At 40.4% G+C, this 27274-nt stretch overlaps 1 protein-coding gene across 2 annotated transcripts; it reads left to right on the top strand.

Annotated features, from left to right (window-relative positions):
• The first annotated feature begins 3722 nt into the window (after positions 1-3722).
• Positions 3723-19873, top strand: SKA1 (spindle and kinetochore associated complex subunit 1). Of its 2 annotated transcripts, XM_058277734.1 has the most exons (8): positions 3723-3948; positions 4094-4175; positions 4664-4762; positions 7994-8118; positions 10050-10147; positions 13016-13153; positions 17500-17669; positions 18735-19873. In XM_058277734.1, the coding sequence occupies exons 3-8, from the start codon at positions 4675-4677 to the stop codon at positions 18881-18883; spliced, it is 768 nt and encodes a 255-aa protein (XP_058133717.1). In that variant the 5' UTR covers positions 3723-3948; positions 4094-4175; positions 4664-4674; the 3' UTR covers positions 18884-19873. The 2 variants fall into 2 exon arrangements, with proteins under 2 accessions (XP_058133717.1, XP_004461450.2); XM_004461393.4 differs by lacking the exon at positions 4094-4175.
• Positions 19874-27274: the final 7401 nt, after the last annotated feature.

Genomic DNA, 27274 nt, shown 5'->3' on the forward strand with positions numbered 1-27274 from the left:
GGGTTCAGGAACACAAAACAAGGGAGTAAATGACCCCTTGCTCCTGAGAGGCATGAGAGCATCATGGAAAGAGAGCAGACTGTAAAGTTAGGAACCCACTTTGCCTTTTATGGACCTGGGGAAGTTACATATCTTTAAGCTTCAGTTTCCTTTTTTGTAAAGTGCAGGTGATAATTTTAACTATTCATAGCATGAAGAGTAAATGAAATAATCTATGTAAAATGCCTAGAATAAATTCTCAATAAATATTAACTAATGTTATTGCTATCATTATTCCCTGAAGACTGGATTTCACATTATTTTTACTCTTGCTCATATTTCTGCAAGGGCCAGTTTAGCAGCTTTATACATCTTGCCTTTTCATTTTTTTCTTTTGTATGTATGTGGTCATGACCCTGAAATAGTTTGTGGTTTTGCCTTTTGTTTTGTTTTGCCTGCCTCCAAGACATCTCTCCACTGCCTGATAAAAGCACCTAGGTTTTCCTTTGAGAAACCACCTCTATGCATACTCAGCCCTGGAGTGTTTAGGGCCAACTTGGTCTCCAGTCCTAGGTATATGGGCAATCAGACCCTTCCACACCTCCACAAAGAGTGGCTGGTTCATGGGTGTTCTCCTGAGACCTTTGCTGGATTGCTTAGGAAAGAGAATTGCTGACCTGTGAGAGTGTGAGCCTGGATGGAGCAGCGTCACCAAGAGGGGAAAGCCTGCTTGTGAAGGAAGCAGACACAGGGGAACAAAGAGCTGAGAGATGGAGATGGCTTCCTAATACCCAAAAGTCCAAGCCCCACACACATGCTTTTCATTTCATTTTATTTTCTTACCTTGGTCAGTTTGGGTTGAGCTGTTGTCATTACAATGGAAGGAGTCCTAACAAAGAAACAGCTGCTGAGACCAGCTTAGCAACGGGTTTGCACGAAGGTAAGGTGATACAGAACTAAACAAATAAAAGGACGGAAAGAAAGACACAAGAGAGGAAATAAAGATGGGACCAGGGGACTCACAGCTTCTGAAACTGAGAGCCCCAACCCTAGTTTCCACATCGTATTTATTTAGAAACTAACAAGCAGCTGTTTGTTATTTACTATAATAAGGGACCGGTGCAACATTTACGATAATAAGGTACAGGGCATACAAAGTTCAAAAGCCTCCTCACACAAACATTTTTTTGTGCTGACTAGACTGTGTCCCATCTAGTCAAGGCCTGGTGTTCCTAAGGCCTCACTTTTTGCCTGCATTATGGAAACGTTTCATCTTCAAACCATGTTCCTTACTGTTTTCCCACAACAAACAGCCCTAAAAAGAGATGTGAAGTAGGCAGTGGGCTCCAATTGCTCATTTCTCTCTTCCATTTTCCACATTTCCTCCAGTATTCAGTGCCTTTACATACCCTCTCCATTCTCTTCATTTTCTTTTGGGAAATAGTCTGATAAGTGTTTGTCCTTGATGCTGCAGCATGAATTTCTATGTTACTTTTCCTAAATGTTGACATCTTAAGCCTTATATTTAGTCCTACAGTGAAAGGCTTTGTCCTGCTAAAGGAATTTAGCTCTAAATAAGTAGGTGTGCATAGATTAAAAGAGACTTAAAAATGTATCATCCAAATGCCATGTGTAAACCTTGTTTGGATTCTAATTTTTTAAAACTCCCTGTTTAAAAAAAGCACTTTTATGGAGACATGCAGAGAAAACTGAAGACTGATATTTGTTATTTGGGAATAATTGGTCAAATATGTAGGTGTGATAATGCTAATATGGTAGTTTTAAAAGTTTTTATCTTTAGGAGATGGATATGGGAATATTTTTTATGAAGATATTATGTTTGAGACTTGCTTTAACGTATTCCAGAGGGCAGGCGATGGGAAGAGAGGAGATATAGATAAAACAAGATTGCCATAAATTGATAATGGTTGAGGCTGGGTGATGGGAACATGGAGGTTCTTTATACTATTCTTTCTAGCTTTTTATGTTGGAAATTTCCCATAATAAAATGTTTAAAGTAATAAGCAGAAATGGCTAAGACTGCTATTTGCTTATCTAGTATCTACACATTAATTCTCCCTTTCATATATTATTGAAAAAAATCAATGTACCTGCCCAAATTAAATTTCTCAAAAATGATCTTTTCAGTCTCCCTTGCAGATTTGAGTGACCAGTGGAAGGAAGAAAAAAGTCATTGGGTGTGGCTTCCAGAAAAACTCTTTAAGGGCACTGGCTCTGCTGGTTGGTGAGCCTATTGCCCTTGCCTCTTTGTCTTTTCTGCTGCCTGAGACAGACTCAGTGACAGGAGTTTCAAGGGTCATCTTGCCCCAGAGACAACCTTAAAGCTAGAATGCATAACGCTATGGACTGCGGAGCAGAACTATGGCAAGAATTTGGACTGTGGATCACGAGTAGCAGCTCTATACCAGCTCTAGACAGCAGACCTCTGGACGCACTTATTAGGAGAGAAAAATAGGCTTCTGTCTTCTTAAAACCACAGGACTTGGGGATTTCTGTTAAATGCAGTCAAACTTAATTGTAATTGAGATGGAGTTTGATATTTGAAAGTGGATGCTTCAAGTATGTAACAGACTCTAAAACATGGGGTTGCTGAATAATGGAGGAGAGAAGGCAAATGTTAAGGTCAAGGGAGACATATGAATCCCTGAAATTATGTCTCCAAATCCTGGGTCTGATCAATCCACCCGAGTCACTAGTTTCTTATGCAAAGAACATTTCTTGAATTCCGCCCTATAATATTTGTGACACTGCTAGGTGCATGGGATGTACTCTCTAAGTATTGCCGTATCTAATTATACCAGATGTGGCATTAATTCAGCAGGTGCAGAGTCACAACCCCATATTTTGGAGGGAAAATGCCCATATGTCCCCAAAGCAGAAATAAAAACTGAGCCGTTCTTGTTTCTTAATTTTATGGTAATTAAAATATTTCTCTATACAGTTAAGCCTATAGAGAAGAAAGTAGATTAGCGGCTGCCTAGGGAAGAATGGAGGAATTGGGGGGTGATGGCTGATGGTTTGGGTGTGATGAAACTATTCTAAAATTATGCTGATATTGCACAATTTTGTTAAGATATTAAAAATCATTGAATTGTACACTTTAAATCGAATGTACACTTTGTATGGCATGTACATATCTCAATAAAACTTTAAAAATATTTTACATATATTTCAAAGAGACAGAGGAAGAATTTACAATGACAAGATTTCCAAAGTAAATATTCTGAGAAGGAGTCTCTTCCCTGTTTTTCATAGGGAGATTTAAGCCTTTTCTTTTCTTACTTTTAATTTGTATTTGACCTCACAGAGTATGTAAGCCCACGGACGCAGCGACCCCGTCTTTTAGAAACTTGTCTGCTTCTCGGAATCATCTGGAGTGTTAATAAAAATAAGAAAGCTTGGGTCCCACCTCTAGAGCATCTGATTGAATTCATCTTGGCTATGTTCTAGGCATTAGGATTTGTAAAAGCTACCCTGGTGATTCTAAGGTGCAGTACATTTCGCGAACCACTCTATCCTGGCTGGACGGCGATCAGGATTGAGGCGACGGACCAATTTCTGCCCGAAATCCCGAGGGTAGGAGGGTCACCAGCTCTCGCAGCTTCTCGCCTGGACTCAGACTTGGCCCCGCCTTTGCCCCGCCCACCTGTTGTCTGCGGTGACGCACGAACCTGCGCCGTCGCTGAGCGGGCACGTCGGGAGCGCGGGGATCTGCGCCTGCGCCGCGCCGACGCCTGGCGGGCTGTTTGAATTTTGCGATTCCGGACTTGAGGTCGGGGGTCTCTGCGGCTGGCCACCAAGCGCCTGACGCTGCGGCTCGTCAGCTCCAGCGTCTGAGAGCCCTGTGCTCTTAGACAGCGCGAGGTTGGAAGAGGTGCTGGGGCCAGGCGGAAACAGCCGGAAGGCGATTTTTGGCCGAGGGCGGAGGAGCAGGGCTTGGTCTAGCTGGTGTGTATTCTTTAGACATCTCCATCCTGACTTGTCCTCTAATTTAATAATAACTGAGTTCTTTCTCCAACCTCCACCTCCGCCTCAGTCTCCCACAACAGAGGAAAAATGCTTACCTAGTCCATTTATTTCTTTCTTTTTTTAGGAGGTACCGGAGATGGAATCCAGGACCTCAAACATGAGAGGCAGGCGCTCAACCACTGAGCTACATCCGCTCCTGAATGAGAGTTGGTTTTTTCGTTTGTTTTGCTTTTAGGAGGTAACTGGGATCTAACCAGGACTTTCTATATGGGAAAAAGGCGTTCAACCACTTGAGCTGCATCAGCTCCCTGAGCCCATTTCTATGGGCTTATTTCTAACTTTAAACTCACGTATATTTTGCATTAAAAACGCCCAATGTTGTCTTTATAAACTTTTAAAGGAAAAAACTGCGATGTGTCCTTTTTACCCTGGTTTGGGATCCGTGGACTACTGGCCCTAACACAAGTCAGTGTTGCACTGTGATTAGAAACTACGTTTTGTAGACTTGAAAGAAATTACTTTTGAGTTTTTGTACTTTCAGGAAAATGTGATTTACTCGATATTCACCATTTTTGTATTTTGAAAGTGAACAGAAATTTGTCTGGCTTGCTTTCTTCCCCTCTCCCTCCTCCTCTTCCTCCCTCCCCCCATCCTTTTCCTCCTCTTGTAAATGTATTTGTATTTTTTTCTGCAGTAGCTTAAAGGATGACCTCTTCAGATCTGGAACAATTATGCTCTCACATTAATGAAAAAATTGGCAATATTAAAAAAACTCTGTCATTAAGAAACTGTGGTGAGTAAAACAGATTCTATGTCTTTGTACATAAGAAATGTATTTTGATTATTGTTTTACCTTGAATGATATCTTATGCCTGGTTAAGTGAATGTATCTTAGGAAGTTAATTTCAAATTTTGAATAGTGATTTTTAAAAACACTCCAGCATCAATATTTTGATTTTTGCAGAGAATACTAAAAATGTCACTTGCATTGAACTAGAGCTAAATGGGGACACTAAAAAGCAAGGAAAAAAAATAGAACTGGAAAATGTTAGAAAAGGCCCCATCTTAAAGCCTGCTTATCATTATTTATAACTTACTGGGAAACAACTAATTGAAAATGATTGAATTTTTAAACATAAACTTGAAGATTATAACCATTTGCAAAAAATATTTTGAAATAATGAAATAGGATGATGCAATGAAGGTAGAAAGGAATGAGTAATAGTTGTCTACTCTAAAAAAAGTTGTTTTGAAGAATGGCATGCTCCTCAGCAGTATCTAGGAGAGTTAAATATTTACTGATAGGCAGAATTCCACCTGCCAGGAAGATTTTGTTGAACTTTTACTCTGGTTTATATTATCAATTGATAGTTTTGTTTAAGTTTTCAAATATGAAATTATGGATATGGTTTTATGAATTATACATGTCCTTCTAGGGACTTTGATATTTTCATCCCTTGTTGAGAGTTTCTAATAAAAGAGCCTTATCCACTTTAAAGTTTATGGCTCTCAGACTCTTTAGAAAGTTACAGCTGAAGGAACTGTGGATTCATCTTATCCAGTCCCCTGATTTCACACAGGAGGAAACAGACTCTCAGAAGTCAAGTGACTTGCATGGGTTCATCCAGCTCCTGAGCTGGGACTACAGCTTCTGGCCTGATTCCCTCTTTCTACTTCTGTGCTGCTTTTATTGAAAAATTTAAAAAGGACATTTAGATTTTTAATAGTCTTGTTTAGATTCTCTTTCTGGGGGTGTAATTGCTGCTGGATAAACAGGTATATTTTGGGGCGCTTATAAGACTTAACAAACTTTGATTTCAAATGACCCCACCAAAGCAGGAGACTTTGGCTGAAGCAGCCTGAACTATTAGATGACCACACATTGGGCAACCATAGTTTTGAACTGAGAGAATCATTTGTCTTTTTTGATTCCAAAGCCTATTTATTAAAGCCCAGTAGCTTATTTGCCACCTTGGTTGTGGTAATTCACTAGATCACTACTGTCTTAGTATCCTAGGGCTGCCCTAACAAAGTACCACAGACTGGATGGCTTAAAATACAAGAAATATATTATCTCACAGTTCTGAAATCAAAGTGTTGGCAGGGCTGTGGTCCCTCTGAAACCTGTTGGGGATAATCCTTCCTTTCCTCTTTTAGCTTCTGATGTTTGCTGGCAGTCCTTCGTGTCCCTTGACTCGTAGACACATCACTTCAGTCTCTGCCTCCATGCCACATGACCTTCTCCATTGTGTCTGTCTCTCTCTCTGAATTTCCCTCTTCTAAGGCTACCAGTCATGTTGGGTTAGGGCCTGTCCTCATCTAGTTTGGCTTCAACTTAACCCACGTAGGGGTGCCTCATGTGCAAGGAGTGCACCCCACAAGGAGAGCCACCCCTCTCGAAAAAAGCACAGCCCTCCCAGGAGTGGCGCCGCACACACGGAGAGCTGACGCAGCAAGATGACACAACAAAAAAAAGTGACAGTTTCCCGATGCCGCATGACAAGAGTGCAGGCAGACACAGAAGAACACACAGCGAATGGACACAGAGAGCAGACAATGGGGGGAAGGGAAGAGAAATAAAATAAATCTTAAAAAAAATAAAAGTTATATGAGATACCAGTGTACAGGGAAGAAATACTTTATCCAACTAGTTATCTAACTCTCTGAGATTATTCTCATTTGAGTATATATCAGTACTATCATTTACTTACTAATTTGATTTAGTTGCTATGAGCCAAGTGTTAAATACAATAAGCATTGTCCTGTTAGACTAATAGATAGCCTCTCATTATGGTGATAAGTGGTAATTAGCATTTCCTGAGTGCTTTACTATGATCCAGACACAGTATTAAGCCCATTTTATATGTGCTTTCACTTATCTTCACAGTATTCTTGGCTTTATGAGGTAGGTGCTGGTTCTTTGACTTTAGGCCTGGAGCTTCTCACCATTTCACTCTGCTTTCCTCCACAATCTACAGATATGGCAAAAGTGTGCTTTTACTATGTGTCTCTCACATTATTTGGTTGCTACAAGGGGGAATGGAAAGATTTATTATGAGGATAGTTTTTCTTTTGTGCTTTTGATTTGCCCTTAATTTTTTTTTATTACTACTTTTATTTTTTAGGGAGGGGTAGACTTTTTTTTGTTTTTCCTATCCTTCTCAAATCTATGAAGCTAAAGAGAAGACTTGAAGGTGGGCTTGGTAATATGAGAACATGTTACTTTATAAGTGCTTTGTGTTTGTTTCTGCTGGGCATCCCAGGTTATTACCGGACTGTCTCTGTGTAGGGGATTGAACAGTGTGGACAGTGTGAATAGGAACTCTACCCAAGTGAAGGTAAACCTATATTACAAATTGCCAGGAGAACCCCCTACACACGTGTGTGCACACACATACCCCGGAGGGGCAGTCTAAAACATATGCTTGTCCCTTTGACCAGTGGGTAGAATGTTTCAGTTTTGGGCTTTCACTCAGGATCTATACTATGGGGTGAGGTCCGGGGTTGCTGGCCTCATTTAGGATTCTCCCTTCCAACACCTTGTGTTTGGAAGGCCCTGAGCCTTGGAACTCATCCCCATTAAAAACAAGTTGTTGAGACTTAACAACCTCCTCTCCCCAGCATCCTTGCATATGACACAGATTAGGGCTACTGCAGGATCAACTCACGTGTGCTGCCTGGTCTGTGGTTCTGTCTTCATTTTGGAGCCCTTGCGGATTTACCTTATCCTCCAGAAAGCTCAGCCATGCATTTAAAAAGATGTTTATTTTTATCTGGCATTCCTAGGTATTTTAGTATAGTAAAGGAGTTTTCCAGAAACAGACTCAGGATACTTTGTACTTGCTTCTCCCTTCCTTCTCTTATATGCTACTTCGAAGTGGGATCTTAAGATCCTTCATGGAGATAAGTCAAGCCCTCAAGTGTCTACAAGGAAAAGTTGTCTGTTCCAAGCATTCTTACGGGTACTTGTACGTTATCCCTTTTTGCTAGACCTTGTTTTTCGTTTTACCTTTGTTTATACTAGGCCAAGAACCTATGTTGAAGACTATGTTAAATAAAATAGGAGATGAAGTCATCAGAGTAAATGAACTTCTAAATAAATTGGAATTAGAAATTCAGTATCAAGAACAAACCAACAATTCACTCAAGGTAATTTTTTCTAATTAAAATAATAAAGTAAAAAGGCAGTAATAAACAAGTAATTCTTAAGGATTCTTTTATAATGTTCTTAGTTTTGTAAATTATTAATGGTATAGAATGCCATTTGCATTTTTTTATGCTTGTATAAAGGACTCCTTGGGTATTTCTTGATGTTGCTAGCCAGCAGAACTGAGCTTCACTCAATGGAGTATTTTCTAAATTTTTGGTGGATTTAATTTAAACAAATGATAGCTTGCTAGAGTGGTATGGACAGAACACTGGTGCTGGGCTCAGGAGATGTGGGTTCTCACCCTGGCTCACCTTAGCTCCCTCTCCTACCCTGAGATGGCCATTTTATCTCTCTGGAGCTCAGGGTCCTCATGAAAAAAATAATGGATCATACTGGACTATGTCTTAGGTCCCTTACATTTCTGCATTTCTTATTTCTCTAAAACTTAATATGAGCATTCTCAAGTGAAGAAAAGACTCATTCACTTGCATATTTTGTTTTAAATTAGTAACAAGCCTTTTAATTGACTTTAGCTAATAAAAGTGCTTGTGCCTACTTCCTGATGGGAAAATATTCAAGCTGTACCATGCCTCATGCTGTTGTTAGAGCTGCTGAAGTATTTGATGGGATTGAACGAGATGGCCTCTGTAGTCTCTTTCAGCCTTATAATCCTTAAGATCTGCAAAGATTTTTCAATTATATGGATGGGCATGGTTATGTCTATTCTATTAGAACGAAATCAGTGAAGATCATATCTTCAAAGAACAATGTATAAATTCAGAATGGAACATATATTGGTATTTTATTAAATCTAACCTGCCCAAGAATGTCCCGGGTTAAGCATGGGCCTAGAGAATGTTCAACTCAGAATTGAAGACTGTTTGGAATTTCTGTTCATGTTGTGATTGGGAGCCAGATGACAGCATTCAAAAGTAAAGAATAGGAAGCAGAGTTGGCCCAATGGATAGGGCATCCGCCTACCACATGGGAGGTCTGTGGTTCAAACCCCGGGCCTCCTTGACCCGTGTGGAGCTGGCCCATGCGCAGTGCTGATGCGTGCAAGGAGTGCCGTGCCACGCAGGAGTGTCCCCGTGTAGGGGAGCCCCACGTGCAAGGAGTGCGCCCCGTAAGGAGAGCCACCCAGCGCAAAAGAAAGTGCAGCCTACCCAAGAATAGTGCCACACACACAGAGAGCTGACACAGCAAGATGACGCAACAAAAAGAAACACAGATTCCTGGTGCCGCTGATAAGGATAGAAGTTGGTCACAGGAAAACAGAGCGAATGCATGCAGAGAGCAGATAACTGGAGGGGGGGCGAAGGGGAGAGAAAAAAATCTTTAAAAAAAAACCAACAAAAGTAAAGAATATTTTCCTGATAAATTAGCACAAGCCCTTAGACTCAGGTTCTGGTGGAAATAAATAAACACTGAAAAAAAAAAAAGTAGTTATGATCTAGTAGAAATTTTCTTCAAGCTAGGATATATGTTCGTTGCAGTGAAAGGTCTTCATACCACGTCTCTTGCTAGCTCTCAGGCGTGTATTGTAACTCAGGTGCTGTTATATGGATAACACTGGGGAACATTTACTAAAACAACAAAAACAATTTACCAGAAGGAGAAACATAAATCTTTTATATGTTTTTAAATTGCTTCCCAAGGTTAAAGTATTTTGGAAAGACATAATTCTTCAACCATGCCAATTATGGTGTGATTATAGAAAATTGTTCTCTGAAAAAAATCCAATAGAAAAAAATAATACTATCACCATCCAAAAATAGCTCTAGAAACCAAGGGCTGCATTCAGTTTCATACTGCTGCATTTGTCACCTCATTCTCATTCTAAACACAATCAATCATGATTGTGGTCTTAAACACATAGGAAAGGCAGAGTTTATTTGTGAGCTTTTTTTTTTTTTTTTTTTAATTTTAGGGACTCTGTGAATCACTTGAAGAAGACTATAAAGATGTGCAACATCTCAAAGAAAACATTCCTCTCCATTTGCCTCCAGTAACAGTAACCCAGAGCTAGTAAGTGTTTTTATAATTCTTGCTATCTGGATTTATAAACCTGTTAAGAAAAATAAGCAAACACGTGCCTCAAAGCTTTTCATTGTTCATGTACTTGTATTTTATCAGTGATTATACAGTTTTTGGTCGCTTACACTAGAAATATTTCCCCCATCTTCACCAGCTCTCTTATCCTCTCTTACCCTCCTCCCTCTGAAGAAGTGTCACCCCTGTTTCCTAAGGCTCTCCCCAAGGCTCTCATTTTCTACTCATTTCTTCCCCTTACTGCAGTGCTTTTTCAGGTTCAACACTATGGATATTTTGGGCTGAATAATTCTTTTTATGAGGGCTGACCTGTGCCTTATATGATGTTTAGCAGCATTCATGTTCTCTACCCACTAGATGCCAGTAGCACCCCAAGTTGTGACAATGAAAAATGTCTCCAGATAGTGCCAAATGTCTAAGAGGGTGCAAAATCTCCACACATACCCATCTGCATTGAAAACCACTGCCCACCACCTTAGGGTGAAAATAAGCTTAATAAATTTTCCTACCCTAAAAGCAGCCAGCTGAACCTTAGTTCTGCTTTCCCCTTCAAACTACCACCCTGTCTCTTTTGGTCTGTTCACTGCCAGTATGTATTTGTGCCTCCCCTTTCTCCCCAAACCCCTAAAACCTGGCTTTGACTTTCATTAACACCACACTTACGAAACTGATTGCTTAAGGGGTCACAGAGAGGTAAAAAAAATCTCTCTTCATTCCTGATTCTGCTTTTCAGAATTTACTTTGCTGTCACCTTTTTGTTTTTGAGATTCTGGTTTCTGCACAGCCGCTGTACTTTCTTAGTTGTCATTCTTGGTCTCTGACTTCGCTGCCTCCTTTTCCTCTCTGCCCTCCCCGACAAGTATCTCCTAAAGCTCTGTTTAACTCACCTTACCTGACACGACTGTTAATGTTCTCAGCTTTCCACCTCCGGCCCCACTGATATGACATCTAGGCCTGCTGTTTCATTTGCTTACTGGGACCCTCAGGAATGTCTAGCACTGAATTCACTGGCTCTCCTGTCATCTGCTCATTCAAACCTGCTGTTTTCTTTTTCCTGTCATCTAGGCAGGAACTTGGCACCTGCACTCTGTCTCGCTCTCTCAGAGCAATGAGCCTTTGCAGTGTTTTGTCTGTCCCTACCCTCCCTTCTATTCTTATTTCTTGGCTCTGAATGAGAGCTTTCGTTATCTCTTGTCTTTATGATTTGGGGAGCTCCTGTGTTTTGTATTTTCAGTATTTCTGCTTTCCCATCTTTCCAGGACTCTGTCTGTATTTCTAAATGGTGAATCAAGATATGTAAAAACATTCCACAGCTGATTAATTTCTTTAAAATGTATCCCATATACAGGAAAGTGATTAACATATTATTTGTACAAATTAATGAATAATAATAAAACAAACACTGATGTATCAACCACCCAGGTTTTAGTACCTTAAAAACCCTCTTCTGATGCAAACCCTCCTAGAAGGAGGTAATCACTGTTCTGGTGTTTATGATAATCACACCTTTGCCTTGCTTTATAGTTTCAGCATCTGTGTGTGTTTCCATGTTTAAATTTGAACAACTGATAGGCAAGCACAAACCTTGCTATCTAGGGAAAGAGCCATATTACTTCTGATAGGTGAAGGTCCCCAGGAAATTAACTAAATAGAGTCAGTGGGACCACATTGGACCTTGGAATTTCTGGGCAGTAAGAAAAATTAGTGGGCAAGGTCATGAGTGAATACTAGTAGACAGAGGTCATCATAGGGTATCTGCCAGTTATGTGGGCTGGACATTGAACTTCCAGCAGGAATATGACCTGGGAATAGGAAAAATTTTCTTTCTCTAAGCGCACTATGGCCTAGCTTCAGCAGTCAGGGGTAGGTCAAAGCAGAAACTTTCTGTAAGTCAAAATGATTATTTTCAGCTGATATACAGAGCAGGGCATGGAGGAGAAATCAGGAGCTCCTTGGCAAGGGAGGGTCAAGACAAGCAAGTACGGGCAAAAATCATCCTGCCTCACCTTGGAATCTGTCCTGTTTGGTTTCATGTTAGAGTGATGGTACCAGAGCATTGAGCATCTTTATCTTGCCTGGTACTCCTCTGTCATCTTCAGGTTTTACTTTACTGTCTTCCTGAGGATTCTCTTTAATTGCTCCTGTTTTGGATCTACTCTTCCCTGTATTCCAAGTCTTTCTTGAGCATTCAAGCCTGCACAGTTTGACTTGTTGCTGGCAATGGGAATCTGTTCCTTCCTTTGCAATTAAATAGCCTAGAGGCTTAGTCTATTTCTATACTCCATTTGCCAGTGGGACAGGAGCTATTAGCAGGGATCTCGTGGCTCCAGAATTGTGCAGGATTGAATCCAAGTGTGACTCATCACCCATGTCTATTGTGGCAACTAAAACGAGGCTGCAAAAGGCAGGGACTGATACTTGCAACCAAGAGATAAATTATTAGAAACAGAAGTCTAAGATAATTGATGTGTCCCTGTCCAGAAATATAGAAGTCAGGAAGAGAAGCTATTTAGGGTTTAAGATAAGTTCAACTTTATACATATTGACTTTGAGGAGCCAATGGGACAACTAATGAAAATGTATAGCTTATGTATTACATATAACATTTTTGGAACATGTAAATAGTTGTTTTATTACTAAAGATTTGGGGGCTTAGTTTTTCAACATTCTTTCCCTATTTAGATCTATGTAAACAATAGAGATAGAAAAAAGTGTTGCCTAAAAAATTATTACAATATGATGAATTCATATGTTTACTATTGGTTATTTTCAGTTGGGAGAACTTTGTACTATGCTGCTTAATTGTGATGATTACCTATACAAATGCACATCTCTATTCTCTAGTGTTAAGGAATCAGAACTTAATCCTGAAGAACCAGTCAAAGTTGAGGAGACTGCACCCACAAAGAAGCCCCCAAAAGAACAAAGAAATATTAAAGAAATTCCATTTATAACTTCTGATGAGTTCAATGGTGTTCCTGCGTAAGTACTGAGAACAAATTTTAATGTTTAACTCTGCCCTTAAATCATAAAGCTCAATTGTATTAACTACATGCTGTGTTCAGATCTTTATCTTTTCTAAAATAATTTTATACCCTACTGTGAAAATGTGGAAAATTTTTTGTTCAAGATGCTCAAAATCATGTCTTTTTTTTCAATGTAAAACCTCTTTCATAGACCTAGGAATGGATCTGTTTATCACTTAGGTCCTCACCAGTACCATTTTGTGATACAGATTTATACAGAACATTGTAGAAGTAGCCTTTGGTTACTGTAGTTTTAAGGAAATCAAGTATGTTGTATATAGATTTGAGAATTCTAATGGAGAGTGTTGTGTTTGTTTGATTTCCATTTTTCCCGTAACTAGTACCACAAATTTATTTGAGTTTGTACACTCTTCCTGGTCCTGGGTCCCTGAGGAGAATATAGAAATGAAAAATGCTTCCCCCAAAGGGAGATTTTCTTTGCGTTTGCTAAACCAGTTCTTAAAATTTGACATTCATGAGGAACCAATTGTGGAAAACCATGCTTTTAAGCTCTAATACTTCCAGGACTTTGTTTAACTTCAAAACTTTATATTAGTGTTCCACTTCTTGTAGCTTTTATATTATATAAGTAATAATAAATGTTCTTAGAAAACAAATGTTACCTATCAGAAAATAAAACTGATTTCTAATGCCACCACTCAAATAAGATAGTATTAAATTACCAAAACCTCTGCTATGTCCGAGTCTGGTCTTGAAGCTTGCCCTGTATCTTTAGGTTATGGAGCCTTTTAGCATGCCCTGTAAGTTTTTGTTGAAAGCCAGACATGATGTATCCAGTAATAGGAACTGGGATAAATAGGACTTTAGTGTAAAATTTTATGCTTATTAGACTAGGAGCTGGACATAGTTTAATGTTTGTTCTAGCTGTAGGTGTCAGAAGTTTCCATTTCCTCTATTACTAATGTCTTTGGGTTTCCCTGTGAGCTCCTTCTTAATTAGATTCTGTGTCTTACAGCTCTCTCAGTTGCAATGCACTGTAACTATACTAGAGGCCTGTTGATGTGGCAAAGTATTGGTGAGGGAAGCATTCTATAATCTTATGATTAAATCTTTTTTTTTTTTTTAATGGGCTTGAGTCCTTGGGCTATGACTTTCAGAAGTGTTTCTTTTAAGATTTATTTATTTATTTACCACCACCACCCCGCCCCATTGTCTGCTCTCTATGTCCATTTGCTGTGTGTTCTTCTGTGTCTGCTTGTGTTCTCAATGGGCATCTCTGGGAACCTATACCCTGGAACCTTACAGAGTGGGAGAGAGGCAATCATTCTCTTTCGCCACCTCAGCTCCCTCTCAGAAGTGTTTCTTAGTCTTTTTTTCCCCACCTTAAGTGAGACAAGAAAGTAAGAGCATCTGAAGTTGTCCAGTTGACCTTCTCCTAGCTCAGAAAAGGCCCTGATAAAGTAGTTCATCCGTGGGCAGGTATTACTATGGAGAACAGAGTGATATGAGCATATTTCAGAATAGTTACTCTCCCTTTCTCCTTCAAAGCCAAAGGGGAGTTTTTTCTTCACCAGAACCTAGAGGTAAAACTCACAAAAATGAGGGGGCTCCTGGTGTAAAACTCAGAGAAGTATGGCAGCCACCCTAAAACTGGATCCCCAAGAGATCCAAGCAAGAGAACTCTCAAGCAAGTTCTCCTGAGCCTTCAGCAATTTTCCAATTACCATTTAAGTGTTCCTACTCTTTATTGGCACCAGCAACTTCTGCTCGTGGTAAACTGTGATTTATTCTCTCTATCTAACTGTCTCCCCAGTGTGTGTGTGTGTGGGGGGGGGGCAGTGGTTTGCCCTGCAACTTCAATTTTCTGATGGAACAAAGAAGGCTTGATATATAGGAGTTTTTCTGTTTCTGAGGATGGAACGACTTACAAGCTGTGTATGTGTTGGTGTTCTACCTACCAGATGTTATTCTTACTTATAGTGTTTGTATTAGTCAGCCAAAGGGGTGCTGATGCAAAATACCAGAAATCTGTTGACTTGTAAAGGGTATTTATTTGGGGTAGAAGCCTACAGTTACCAGGCCATGAAGTGTAAGTTACTTCCCTCACCAAAGTCTGTTGCCATGTTTTGGAGCAAGATGGCTACCGGTGTCTGCAAAGGTTCAGACTTCCTCTTCCTCTTAAGACTCGGTAGTCCCAGCTTCTTCCAATATCAGCTGTAGGCTGAGAAAGTCTCATCTCTCTCCTGGGGCTCGGTCCTCTCTGGGCTCAGCTGCTGTGTTCTCTCTGCAAGGTCAGCTGTAGACTCTCAAGCTCTCTCTCTTCCTGGGGCCTTTACCATGTCTTTGAAGCCGTCTCTATTCCTCTGTGTTCTTCTCCTGTGTGTTTACTTCCCTGGGCTCCAAAACCTAAGAAACTACAACTAACTCCTCTGCCTTGTGGTTTTCTCCGTGAATCCCTGCCCACCAAGGGGGCAGGGACTTAGTGTCCTACTGATATGGCCCAGTGAAAGCCTTAATCATTATTTAATCAAGTAAAAGTGAAACCTCTGAATTTAATACAATCGAGTACACCCAGAGGAACAGAGCAGTTTACAAACATAATCCAATACCTATTTTTGGGATTCATAAATAATACCAAATTGCTACAATATCTAAGACTATCCATATCATCTCACCCTTGCCAGTGTTCTGCACTGTTTAAAAAATTGTTGCCCATTAGTCTGGTGAAAAAAATATCTGGCTGTTCTAAAAAAATATTAGACTGCTAATGAGATTGATATTTCTCTTTAGAATTAAATTTTTTTTTTTCATGAAAATTCTATGTGATGCTTTGATGCTATTCAATTTGGGTGGGTTTTTTTGTTGCTCATCAGCTGAGCTAAAAGAAAGAGCAAAAGGCTGTGAAGAACAGTGGAATAGAAGGGTTTTTAAAAAATGCTTCCATGCAGAGATACAGAATGGAAATTAGAATAGTCATGGTAGAGTATTCATTTTTTAAACTAAAGGGTTATTTAATGCCTGAGAGAAGAAGTTGGAAGATTAGACTAAGGATCAGAATAAGGAAGACTGTATCCCAAGCATAGCATTTTTTGAAAAACGAGTATTTGAAGAAAGAATTAAAGTAGAATGCATTGGCAGAGGTGGGAAATTAAGATGATAGTTGAGAGGCTTTTAAGGAATTCATCAGTATCTTGTAGAGAGCTATGGTATCAATAATTTGTAGAAAATGTGAATAGAATTAGGACAGTAAAAATGAATTTAGAAAAGAAAGGAATAATGAAAATAAATAGTTTTTGGAAACATGAACATTTCCTTTAAATTCGTTTTTTTTTTTTTGGCTTTTATAAAAGGAATTTATTAGGTTAAAAACTTACAATTCTGAAGCTGTGAAAATGTCCAAATAAAGACATTACCAGGGATGCTGTCTCACCCAAGTTGGCTGCTGGTGATCCTGGACTCCTGCTAAATTCGTTTTTATATAATTTTATATTTATGAAGTTTTGATCAGAAAACTGCTACTTTGGATAGGGGCAAAGGGCAGAGTTTATCATAACGAATCCACAGTTTGTTGAAGGGAAAAGTCAAGGCAGATCATTAAGTTTTGTTTTGGCATGCCCAGACTACTCAAAATTAGTCTTCTATTTGTATATTCCGAGATTCAGTAATGGCTGGGAAGACAGGCAAGAGTGAGATGCTGATTCAAAGAGTGGAATTTAGAGTGAAAGAGCGAAGGAATAAAGAAGAGCATGTTACACGGTGCTGCTTTTCTGCCCATGCAGTTAACCTCAGAAATCCCTCACTCCTGTGCATTCCCCACTCCATATTTCTTCTTTCTCTTAATTGTCATTGTCATCATCTTCATTGTAGTTTTCTTCTTTTTCATCCTTTTCTTCACCCTTTCTCTCCTTTCCATCCTTACTCTCTTTGAACATATGATAATTTTTGCAGAAAACTAGAGTGCTAGGAGTTAGTTTCTTATTTAAAATTTTTTTTCCTTTGCTCATAAACATTTTAAATAAATTTAAATAAACGATGTCGATGTTAATTAGCCCATTTGAATCAGTATTTGAGAACTTATTTAAATTGTAATATTATCTGTAGGTGGAGATAGAACCCATGTCAAATTAATGCACAACAAATGTAATTAGGCAAGATAAGCATTGATGTGTTGCCATCTCTATTTAATTTTTCAGCTGTTGATATTTGCCTAATTTATTTGGAAGTTGGTATAAAAGTGTGCTTATAGCTTTGCTCTAAACAAAGCTATCATACTTACGTTTTTCAAAGAAAATTTGATTCATTAAAAAATAAAATAATTAACCATATACTTCTTTTAAATAGATACATGAAGTCCCGCTTAACCTATTGTCAAATTAATGATGTTATTAAAGAAATCAACAAGGCAGTAATAAGTAAATATAAGATCCTATATCAACCAAAAAAGTCTATGAATTCTGTGGCCAGAAATCTCTACCACAGATTTATTGATGAAGAAACAAAGGATACTAAAGGTAAAATGATAGCATATATATGTTATACATGTCAACTATTTGAAATATAAGTAAATCATGAGAAACAAAGCTACTTCTAGGAAATACTAAGTCTAGGAAAGAAATTTTCAACTGGGGGCAATTTTTACCAACAGGGGACATTTGACAATGTCTGGAGACATTTTGGTTAACAGTTTGGGGAAGGGTGTGCCTTTGACATCTAGTGGTTAGAGACTGGGGATGATGCTTAAAACACCTGGAAGTGCACAGGACGGCGCTCACTAAAAAGAATTATCTGGGCCAAAAAACCGTAGCGCTAGGCTGAGAAACTCTGCTCTAGAGTCTATTCTGGAACTATATCCAGAATATAGTTCATGTTTTGAGAATTGGAATAATGGTAACAACTGGTGCAGCTAATACAGCACTTGCTAAGTGCCAGACTATGTCCTAAGAGCTTTAGTCGTTACAACATCCTTATAAGATTGATGTTATTACTCCCATTTGCGGACTTAGTGAAGAGAGCTTCAAGAACTTGCCCAAGGCCAGCCAGTTTGGTGACAGTGCCCCTCTGGGTTTCATTCTCTTAACCCCTGTACCATATTGCCACTTTTTTTTTTTTTTTGAGGTACTGGAGGCTGGGGATTGAACCCGGAACCTCGTATATGGGAAGCTGGTGCTCAACTACTGAGTCACAACGGCTTCCCTGTGTTGGTTTTATCATTCGTTTTGTTTGTTGTTTGATTTCATTTTTCAGGAGCCAAACCTGTGACCTCCCATATGGGAGACGGGAGCTCAAATGCTTGAGCCACATCTGCTCCCCATATTGCCTCTTGAAAAGTGATTTTCAAGGGACATCACTAGGCAGTTAGTGATATAATGAGCAGGACTACATTTCTGAAATGCTTCAGTAAATATTATGTGACTTAAGTTGATAGAACAATTATGATTTTAGCAATAACACCAGTTCTTGCTTTTGCTGGATAATGATAGAGTGATTAATGCTATTCATAATTGCAATTTAATACATTAAAGACTCATTTTGAAAGTTGACCTCATAAAAATTAGCACTAATATCTTTACTTTCAGGTCATTATTTTATAGTGGAAGCTGACATAAAGGAGTTCACATCATTGAAAGTTGACAAGAAGTTTCACGGGATGCTGAATATTTTACGACACTGCCGGAGAATATCAGAGATCCGAGGGCAGGGGCTCACCCGTTATGCCATAAACTGAAGCCTTGTGAGTCCTCCAACAAACCAACAATATAGAAGCTACTCCTGTAGTTTTTTTATTTTTATTTTGTATTTTTTGTCTTTATACCTGTAATTTTGTAATATATAATTTCTTTAGCTTTTTCATTTTCTTTTGTTTCTTGTAAAAATAAAACTTTTTTTTTTTTATGAAGCACATACATTTGAAAATTCACTCTCTTTCAGCAATTATTTAAGCACCTACCAATTAAGTCTCTGTGCTAGGCATATATTTGGAACTAAAAAATGTCCTTGTCTAGTTTCTGTGTTTATTGGACAATGCTGCAGACCCCAATAAGGTGGATACAGATGTAATAATGGAGGAAAAGGCCAAGGAGATAAAGTCTAAGATACCCAGATCCTTTAGAATGAAAGGTCTTTAATGTCTATATTGTCTGAATTCCATCAATAGCCTTTCAGTCTACTTGCAGACTTCCTACAACTTGGATTTGGAGGGAATTTATCCGTGTGATTATTCTGCCTGCCTAATTCCATTAGGGAGCAGCTTACCTGAAAAGCATTCTGTTTAAGCCACCCTGTAATTTGTAATGGAATTGTAATAAAAGTATATTGAAATGATAGATGATAACATGTAACCAGCCTACGAGTGGTCTTGGAAAACAGGTGGCTGGACTGTAAGAACTTAGCTGCGTTTCTTTTCCACACCTTGGGGAGCCTGCTCTGTCTTATGTCTGTGCCATCTGCATGGCCAGCTCATGCCAATAGCAGATGAAAAAGCATCTCCCCAGGAGGCACCATCACTGTGATGACCAGAGTACATTACTGGCGCTGCATATGTATTGTCCTTTCCTTCTTAATTTAAATGCAAGCATGTTTAACTTTTCATGTCTCGCTTTAATTAAAAGTAATGGCATTATTGTTTGTTTTACGTCTTGCTTAATTTTTCTCTGAATTGTTTTTCCCTGTGGAAAAAGAAGATTTCTCTGATTAAAATATTTCTTCCTGAAATTCATTGAACAACTGTGTGAGTGGTTTTTGTGGAATGGATACTAAAGTGAACAGTTAGTCTCTTTTAATTGGTAGCACATAATCAATTTAGTGTGCTAATTTGGGGCAATACAGTTGATAAAATCATATTCCTCAAAGAACAATGAAGACTAATTTTTCAACAAGAATTCTCTCTGTTCTTGAACTTTATTTTCAAGCAAACAGGCTTGCTTTACTTATTTATCTTCTGAAAATAACCGTGTTTGTTTTTTTTTTTAATCTAATTTTGAAAGAATTTTGAGATCCTGGGCCAGATCCATTCCTCATCCTTCCTCTTCTTTCCCATCTTCTCTTGCATAAGTGTCAGTAGCTTGAAGCCTTGTAGCACTCTTCCTCTTGGGTCCATGGAGCCCTGTGAGCATGGGTTTTTCCAGAACGTTAGGCATTGAACCTCACCCCCAGCTCTCCACTGCAGGTCTTGTGACTTGGAGGGGACACATCTCTGCTGGCTGTCTCCAGCTGGACCCTGCAGAGCCTGTGGTCCGGTTACAACCTGGTTCTACCAGCCTGCAAGCCCTAGGTAGGAGAGGGATTCATAGTTGGGGAGGGTAGGAGGGCCAAGAATCTCCAGGCTTCTATTTATGTTGCTTTTTAGGTACTAATTTTTACATGATAAAATCTACATTTATTCTTTTATCGATACTGTCTTTTTTTAAAGTTGGTTATTTGTAGATAAAACATTTTTCAGGGAAGCAGACTTGGCCCAGTGGTTAGGGTGTCTGTCTACCACATGGAAGGTCCGCGGTTCAAATCCCGGGCCTCCTTGACCTGTGTGGAGCTGGCCCATGCACATTGCTGATGCGCGCAAGGAGTGCCCTGCCACGCAGGGCTGTCCCTTGCGTAGGGGAGCCCAACACTCAAGGAGTGCGTCCCGTAAGGAGAGCCGCCCAGCGCGAAAGAAAGTGCAGCCTGCCCAGGAATGGCACCACACACATGGAGAGCTGACGCAGCAAGATGATGCAACAACAGCAAAAAATCAGATTCCTGTGCCACTGACAACAACAGAAGCAGACAAAAAGAAGAACCTGCAGCAAAATGGACAGAGAATAGACAACTGGGGCGGGGGTGGGGGGAAGGGAAGAGAAATAATAAAAAATAAATAAATCTTAAAAAAAAAACAATAAAGCATTTTTCACCAGGTGACACCAGCTAGTTAAAAGTGACTTTGGTAGGTCCCTGCCTCTGGCCTGTTTTGCCCGTACTGAGTATACTCTGTCTGGTTTTAAGTTTCCTGAGTGTCTAGGTGTCCCCTCAGATTTTTTTAGCCTCACCTGAATCTCAGCACTGGGCCTCCTGCTTGTGGAGAGGCCTGACAGCTGCAGCCGCACCCACCAGCAGGGCTGGCTCCCTCCTCCCCGCATGAGGGCCCGGCCCTGGCCTTGACTGCCCCTGCTATAGCAGCAGTCTTGACAATGCTGGCTCCTAGGCCCAACCCAGCTGAATCCGTGAGGAGGTTCTGCCTCCTGCTTCCAGGTTCAGATGAAGCTAGGTGAGGCAACCCTTCCCTGGAGGAGCAGGGAGAGTTAACTCCCTGTGGAGTGTGTTTTTCCCAGTGAGAGATAGGAGATGGAGCCCACAGATAAATTCCTTGCTCTTCCTGCTAATGTACTTTTCCAAGGCAGTCTGCTAATCTGCCTGACTGGAGACATCACGTGTGGCCACGTGATCAGCTGTGTCTCTTTGTGGCACACGAAACTGAGGCCAGCTTAGTTGTGTCAGCCATCTGTATTGCCTTCCCAGGCTTCCCGGTCTTGTCTCTCTTTCCTCTTGCTGCCCTGAGGGTGTAACTCCCTGTGAAGCATTAGCACTTAATTGATCCTGGCCTCTGAGGAACTTCAGCTAAGATAAAGCTTGCAAACCTCTAGCACAGCATTTCCCAAACTGAGTGTCTTAAACGCTAGAGTCTCTCAATATAATAGTTGTTTTTAAAAAAAGGATTCTGTAGTTACATGATTTGGGGATATGCTCCGTTAAATAATGTTAAGCAGTATTTATTATTGCATGATTTCTTAGATCCTTTATTATGCCAACTTAGGTTATAAGTCTTCAAAAGACAAGCTATGTGTTATTTCTGAGTAATACATATTACTGTCTGAACATACTAATGGTCTGTGAAATACATTTTGGGGATCTTAATATAAGGCAATCTTTTGAAATAAGCATTTATAAAAAATGCTTATTTTTTATAAATGAAGCTTTATTACTATAATCTAGCAAATGTATGTATGAAGAAAACATTTATTGAGGGAGTGAAAAAGAGTCAGACTATTGGGGTTCAAATCCTGGATTTGCTACTTACAAACAATATAAGTTTCAGCTAGTTAACTTCTTAGACTCAGTATATCTGTTAATTGGAGATAATGGCAGTCACCTGTTTCCATTTGCTACTCCATTGTGAGGGTGGGAGACGAGAGAAGTGCTAGTAAAGTTTGCTAGTGTGCAAGAAAAGGAGAAAGCTATCCTGAAAAGGAGATGGAACTCCTGAACACCAGTCAGATGTTGGTTCAGATACCAGGTCTTCTGAAGTGACAGTAATATTGGGATGTGGAGTGAAGGACAGAAGAGAGGAGGTGAAACTGAGCAAGGGAGAGCCAGGACAGGTGACAGCCTACATCCCCATCATCTAGTAGGTTGTATAGACACCTCAGCTTAAGGCAAATTGCTGGTGGAGCTTGTGGATTCTGACTTAAGCATCTTGCCAGTACCTTCCAAGAAGGTCACCTATTGGTCATGGGGACCACAGCACTACAAGGTCATGGCAGGAGATGAGGTTGGATTCTTTCTATCAAGGTACTGTGCTGGGGGAGGTTATAATAGGTCCTCCCCTTCTAAGAATGAGCCAGTGTGTTCCCTTGAAAGAGCAAGTATTGCCACATCTGGTTAGCAGGAAGCATTGGGCAATGATGTTGATGTGGAGTTTTCCTAAAAGAGAAGATGACAATAGTTTCTTCATATGTAGTCACAAGGGAGACGTAGGTTTTTTCCTTTTTTTTTTTTCCTGACATTTTGATTATGATGTGACTAGATGTGGATCTTCTTATGTTTATCCTACTTGGAGTTTGTTGATCTTCTCGGATATGTTTTTCATCAAAGCTGGGAAGTTTTAAACCATTATTTCTTTGATTTTTTTTTTTTGTTGTTGTTGTTGCTGTTCCTTTCTTCTCCTTGTACTCCCATTACATATAAGTTGGTACACTTAATGGTGTCCCACTTTTCTCTGAGACCGCTCCTTTTTTTCCCATGCTTTTTTCTCTCTGTTCTTGAAATGGATAATCTCTATTACTTTATCTTCATGTTTGCTGGTTCTTTCTTTTGCCAGCTCATATATACTATTTTTTAATCTTTGTTTTAAAGATACATAAGTCACACAAAATATTACATTAAAAAATATAAGAGGTTCCCATATACCCTACTCCCCCCACCCCCACCCCTCCCACTCCTCCCACATTGACAACTTCTTTCATTAGTGTGGTATATTCATTGCATTTGATGAGTACATTTTGGAGCATTGCTATACAGCATGGATTATAGTTTATGTTATATTTTACATTTTCTCCCAGTCCATTCAGTGGGTTATGGCAGGATATATAATGTCCTGCATCTGTCCCTGCAATATCATTGAGGACAACTCCAAGTCCCGAAAATGCCCCCATATCACATCTCTTTTTCCCTCTTCCTGTCTTCAGCAACTCCCACAGCCACTGTCTCCACATCAGTGATACAATTTCTTCCATTGCTAGAGTCACAATAATTCTATAGTAGACTAGTAGTAAGTCCACAATAATCCACATTTTATTCCTCCATCCTGAGAACCCTGGGATGGCGATGTCCACTCCACCTCTAAATCAAGAGGGAGCTTAGATTCCACATGGCTGATGGATGGAATTCTTCTGCTTGCAGTTGTAGGCACTCTCGGTTCCCTGGTGTGGTGGTTGACCATTCACACCTCCCTGTTAGCTGACCTGGGTAAGTCCAATGAACTGGAGAGTAGGTGTTGCAACTCTGCTGAGGCTCAGGACCCAGCTGGCACATAGACAGTCCAGAGATTCAAGTCTCCTGAGCATACATCTACCTCAGCTCCAACAACAGGTTCGGTAAAAGTAACAGAAGAGGCAGGCATAGAGAGGTCACATCTGAGTCCAATTCCATCACACTCAGGAACACAAATTCCCAAGTAGGGCTCACTGGCAAGGCACTGAACTCCAGAGCTATGTGTCATGACTATAGGACCTCAGTGTCTCTATAGCCCTCAGGAGCACCACTACCTGTGTTGCAGCAAAGCCAGGAGTTCTGAATGGCAGAGAAACCCAAAACAGCACTCAGAGAGATGGAGGAACAGATTTATTATGCATGGGCCCAGAGGAGAGTTAATCTCCAAATTCTGAGCCCCATTTCTCAGTTTTCATAGGTTTACATAGGATTTTATGTAGGATCAGCATGACTTTTGCTTATTGGCTAATGCATTGCTGGGTGAAATTTTGCAAGTGGGGTAATAGAAGCAGAAGGCAGGTGCAAGGTCGTAGGCTGATTTACAGAAGTGGGGGCCGAAGTGATTTGTTAGATTACAGAAGTGGGGAGCAGGAGTTATTCGTTTGATATTCTCCTGCAAGGCCATGTTCTCACAGACTGATTTACAGAAGCGGGGGCAGGAGTGGCTCATTAGATATTTTTGCAAGGTTATGCTTTTTATTTCTCAATAACTCCCCCCTTTAACGCCCTTATAATTTTTATAGGGTGTTACTTGAGCTAAGTGGAAAAACAACTTAAGGTAGTAAAGCATTTTACAAAACACAAGTACATTATTAAGATTAGTATCCTTTTAACTACATTCCAGTCTTTGGGAGCTATTGTTGTTAGTCCAGTCCCAAACAGTAAGCCAAGCAGTTTGAAGAGAAGCAGGAACTATAGGGAACAGGAGTCCATCTAGTCAGGTGATGGTGATTCTCGGTGGCTCCGGGCAATTTGGATTTTTAAGAGACAGTCAGGCACAGGGTGAGTTGTCCAGTTGTCTTGTTTTTTTGTTGGAGTGTGCCCTTTTAACTCTATCATGATGAATCCAAGGGGCAATACCTGAAATTCTGAGGGCAGTGGGGGTTATAAGGATAATGTATCGGGCCCATCCAGGTGGGCTGCAGGGGCTCCTTCTTCCAGTCTTTTATCCATACTAGGTCTCCAGGCAAGTGTGGGTATACTGGGTGGCCTAATGGGATGGGATCCCAAAACAGGACAGTTTTGTGTATATGGGCTAGGGTTTTTCTAACTGCTGGAGGGTAGAATCCTGGCCAGTTTTTCCCAGGAACCTGAGATTTCCCTTGAAGGTTTGAATAATTGGGGGTGCTCATTTAAGCAGAATTTCAAAAGGTGAATAGCCTGCGGGTCTGGGGTTACATCTGACTTTAAGGAGGGCTAATGGGAAGCAGATTTGGCTCAAGAGATAGAGCATCCGCCTACCACATGGGAGGTCCAGGTTTAAAACCCATGGCCTCCTGACCCATGTGGTGAGCTGGCCCATGCACAGTACTGATGTGCACAAGGAGTGCCGTGCCATGCAGGGGTGTCCCCTGCATAGGGGAGACCCATGTGCAAGGAGTGTGCCCCACATGGAGAGTTGGCCAGTGCCAAAAAAGTACAGCCTGCCCAGGAGTGGTGCCACACACATGGAGAGCTGACGCAGCAAGATGATGCAACAAAAAGAAACACCGGTTGCTGGTGCTGCTGACAAGAATACAAGTGGACATAGAAGAACACACAAGAAATGGACCCAGATAGCAGACAACTGGGAGGAGGGGTGGGAAGAGAAATAAATAAAAAATATTTTTTGAAAAAATAAGGAGGGCTAATGGGAGCAGATTTATTTATGGGAGGCCTGTTTTCTTTTTGTTTTGTTTTTTTACAGAACTTGGCTAGGGTGGTTTGGGGTTTGATTCATGTGTTTTACTTTCCCTGAGCTCTGGGGCCTATATGCTGTGTGGCGTTTTCACTTAATTCCTAACATTTTTGCTAGGTCTTGGATGATGGCTGCTACGAAAGCCGGGTCATTGTTGCTGCCTATGGATAAGGGTATCCCGTGGCAGGGAATTACTTCTCAGAGCAGAGCTTTAGTTACTTTTCTTGCTTTTTAGTATGGGTGGGAAAGACTTCAACCCAGTCACAGAAGGTGCACCTTATTACTAGTAGGTACTTATACTCTCGACTTGGTTTTATCTTTGTAAAGTCTGTTGTTAAGCCTTCATAAGGGGTAGTTTTGTGTGTTGGATTCCAGCTGGGGCCTAGGGACATTGGGAGGGGTTGTTTTTAGCACAGGTCTGGCATCGACTGTTAACGGTGGTGCAGAGCGAGGACATCTGGTTAATGTAATAATATTTTCTGAGCAGGACTTTTAAAGCAGTTTCTTCCAGGTGGGTGAGCTGGTTGTATTGTTGAACAAGGGTGTAGGCGGCCCCCTTTGGGATGAAGACTTGGCCATCTAGGAGTAGCCAGTTTCCCTCTGGGGTCTGATGCCCTCCTTTTCTCTTTGCCCACTCCTATTCCTCCTGGGTATAGTTTAGTTTTTCAATGTGTTGCCCTAAAAGGGACAGGTGAGGCACTGGTGGCAGGGCTCGCAGTTTGAGGGCTTTCTTGGCTGCTTGTTGAGCCACTTCATTGGCTAGTGTATTTTCTTTAGTAACTGCATCCGTTCCCTTCTGATGTGCCCGACAGTGTATGTTTGGCTTCCAGACTACCTCCAGTAGTTGAAGAATTTTTTTCTTTATTTTTGATTTCTTTTCCCCCTGCAGTTAGGAGTCCCCTCTCCTTATAAATTGTTCCATGGTTTTGTATAGTAGTAAATACATATTTAGAGTTAGTGTAAATGTTTATTGTTTCCTGGCGGTGAGTTGTAGGGCTCGAATTAACATCCAGAGTTTTGCTTGCTGTGCAGACTACCCTTTAGGTAGGAGAGCTGCTTTCAGTACTTGTTTAGCAGTGGTGACTGCATTTTTAACAAGCCTCTTTCCATATCTGATAAAACTGCTTCCGTTTGTGAATAGGGTTTGATCTGGGCAAAGAAGTGGCCTGTCCTGGAGGTCGAGGCAGCTGGCATATACTTTTTCTGTTTTGCTAGCCAGCAAGTGGTTATTTACATACTGGAGGAGAGTACAATTTAAGTTTTCCATGGATAGGAAGCTAGATTCACCACGAGGGCTTCTCCGAAAAGGATGGGGGAGTTTTTGCAACCCTGCAGGAGTTGAGTCCAAGTTAATTGAGTCTTTTGTTGAGTCCTGGAATTCTCTCATCCAAAAGCAAATAGAGACTGGCTCTGGTGAGCTACCTGCAGGCAGGAAAAAACATTCTTTAAATCCAGACATGTAAACTAGGTGGCCCCAGG

This window comes from Dasypus novemcinctus, chromosome 16, assembly GCF_030445035.2.
Source record: "Dasypus novemcinctus isolate mDasNov1 chromosome 16, mDasNov1.1.hap2, whole genome shotgun sequence".
Classification (NCBI taxonomy): Eukaryota; Metazoa; Chordata; class Mammalia; order Cingulata; family Dasypodidae; genus Dasypus; species Dasypus novemcinctus.

Excerpts from the sequence above, each read along its gene's own strand:
- SKA1 (XM_058277734.1), top strand. The coding sequence starts at position 4,675 with ATGACCTCTTCAGATCTGGAACAATTATGCTCTCACATTAATGAAAAA. Across the intron at positions 4,763-7,993 it reads TCTGTCATTAAGAAACTGTG|GCCAAGAACCTATGTTGAAG; the intron begins GTGAGTAAAACA and ends TGTTTATACTAG. Across the intron at positions 8,119-10,049 it reads AAACCAACAATTCACTCAAG|GGACTCTGTGAATCACTTGA; the intron begins GTAATTTTTTCT and ends TTTTAATTTTAG.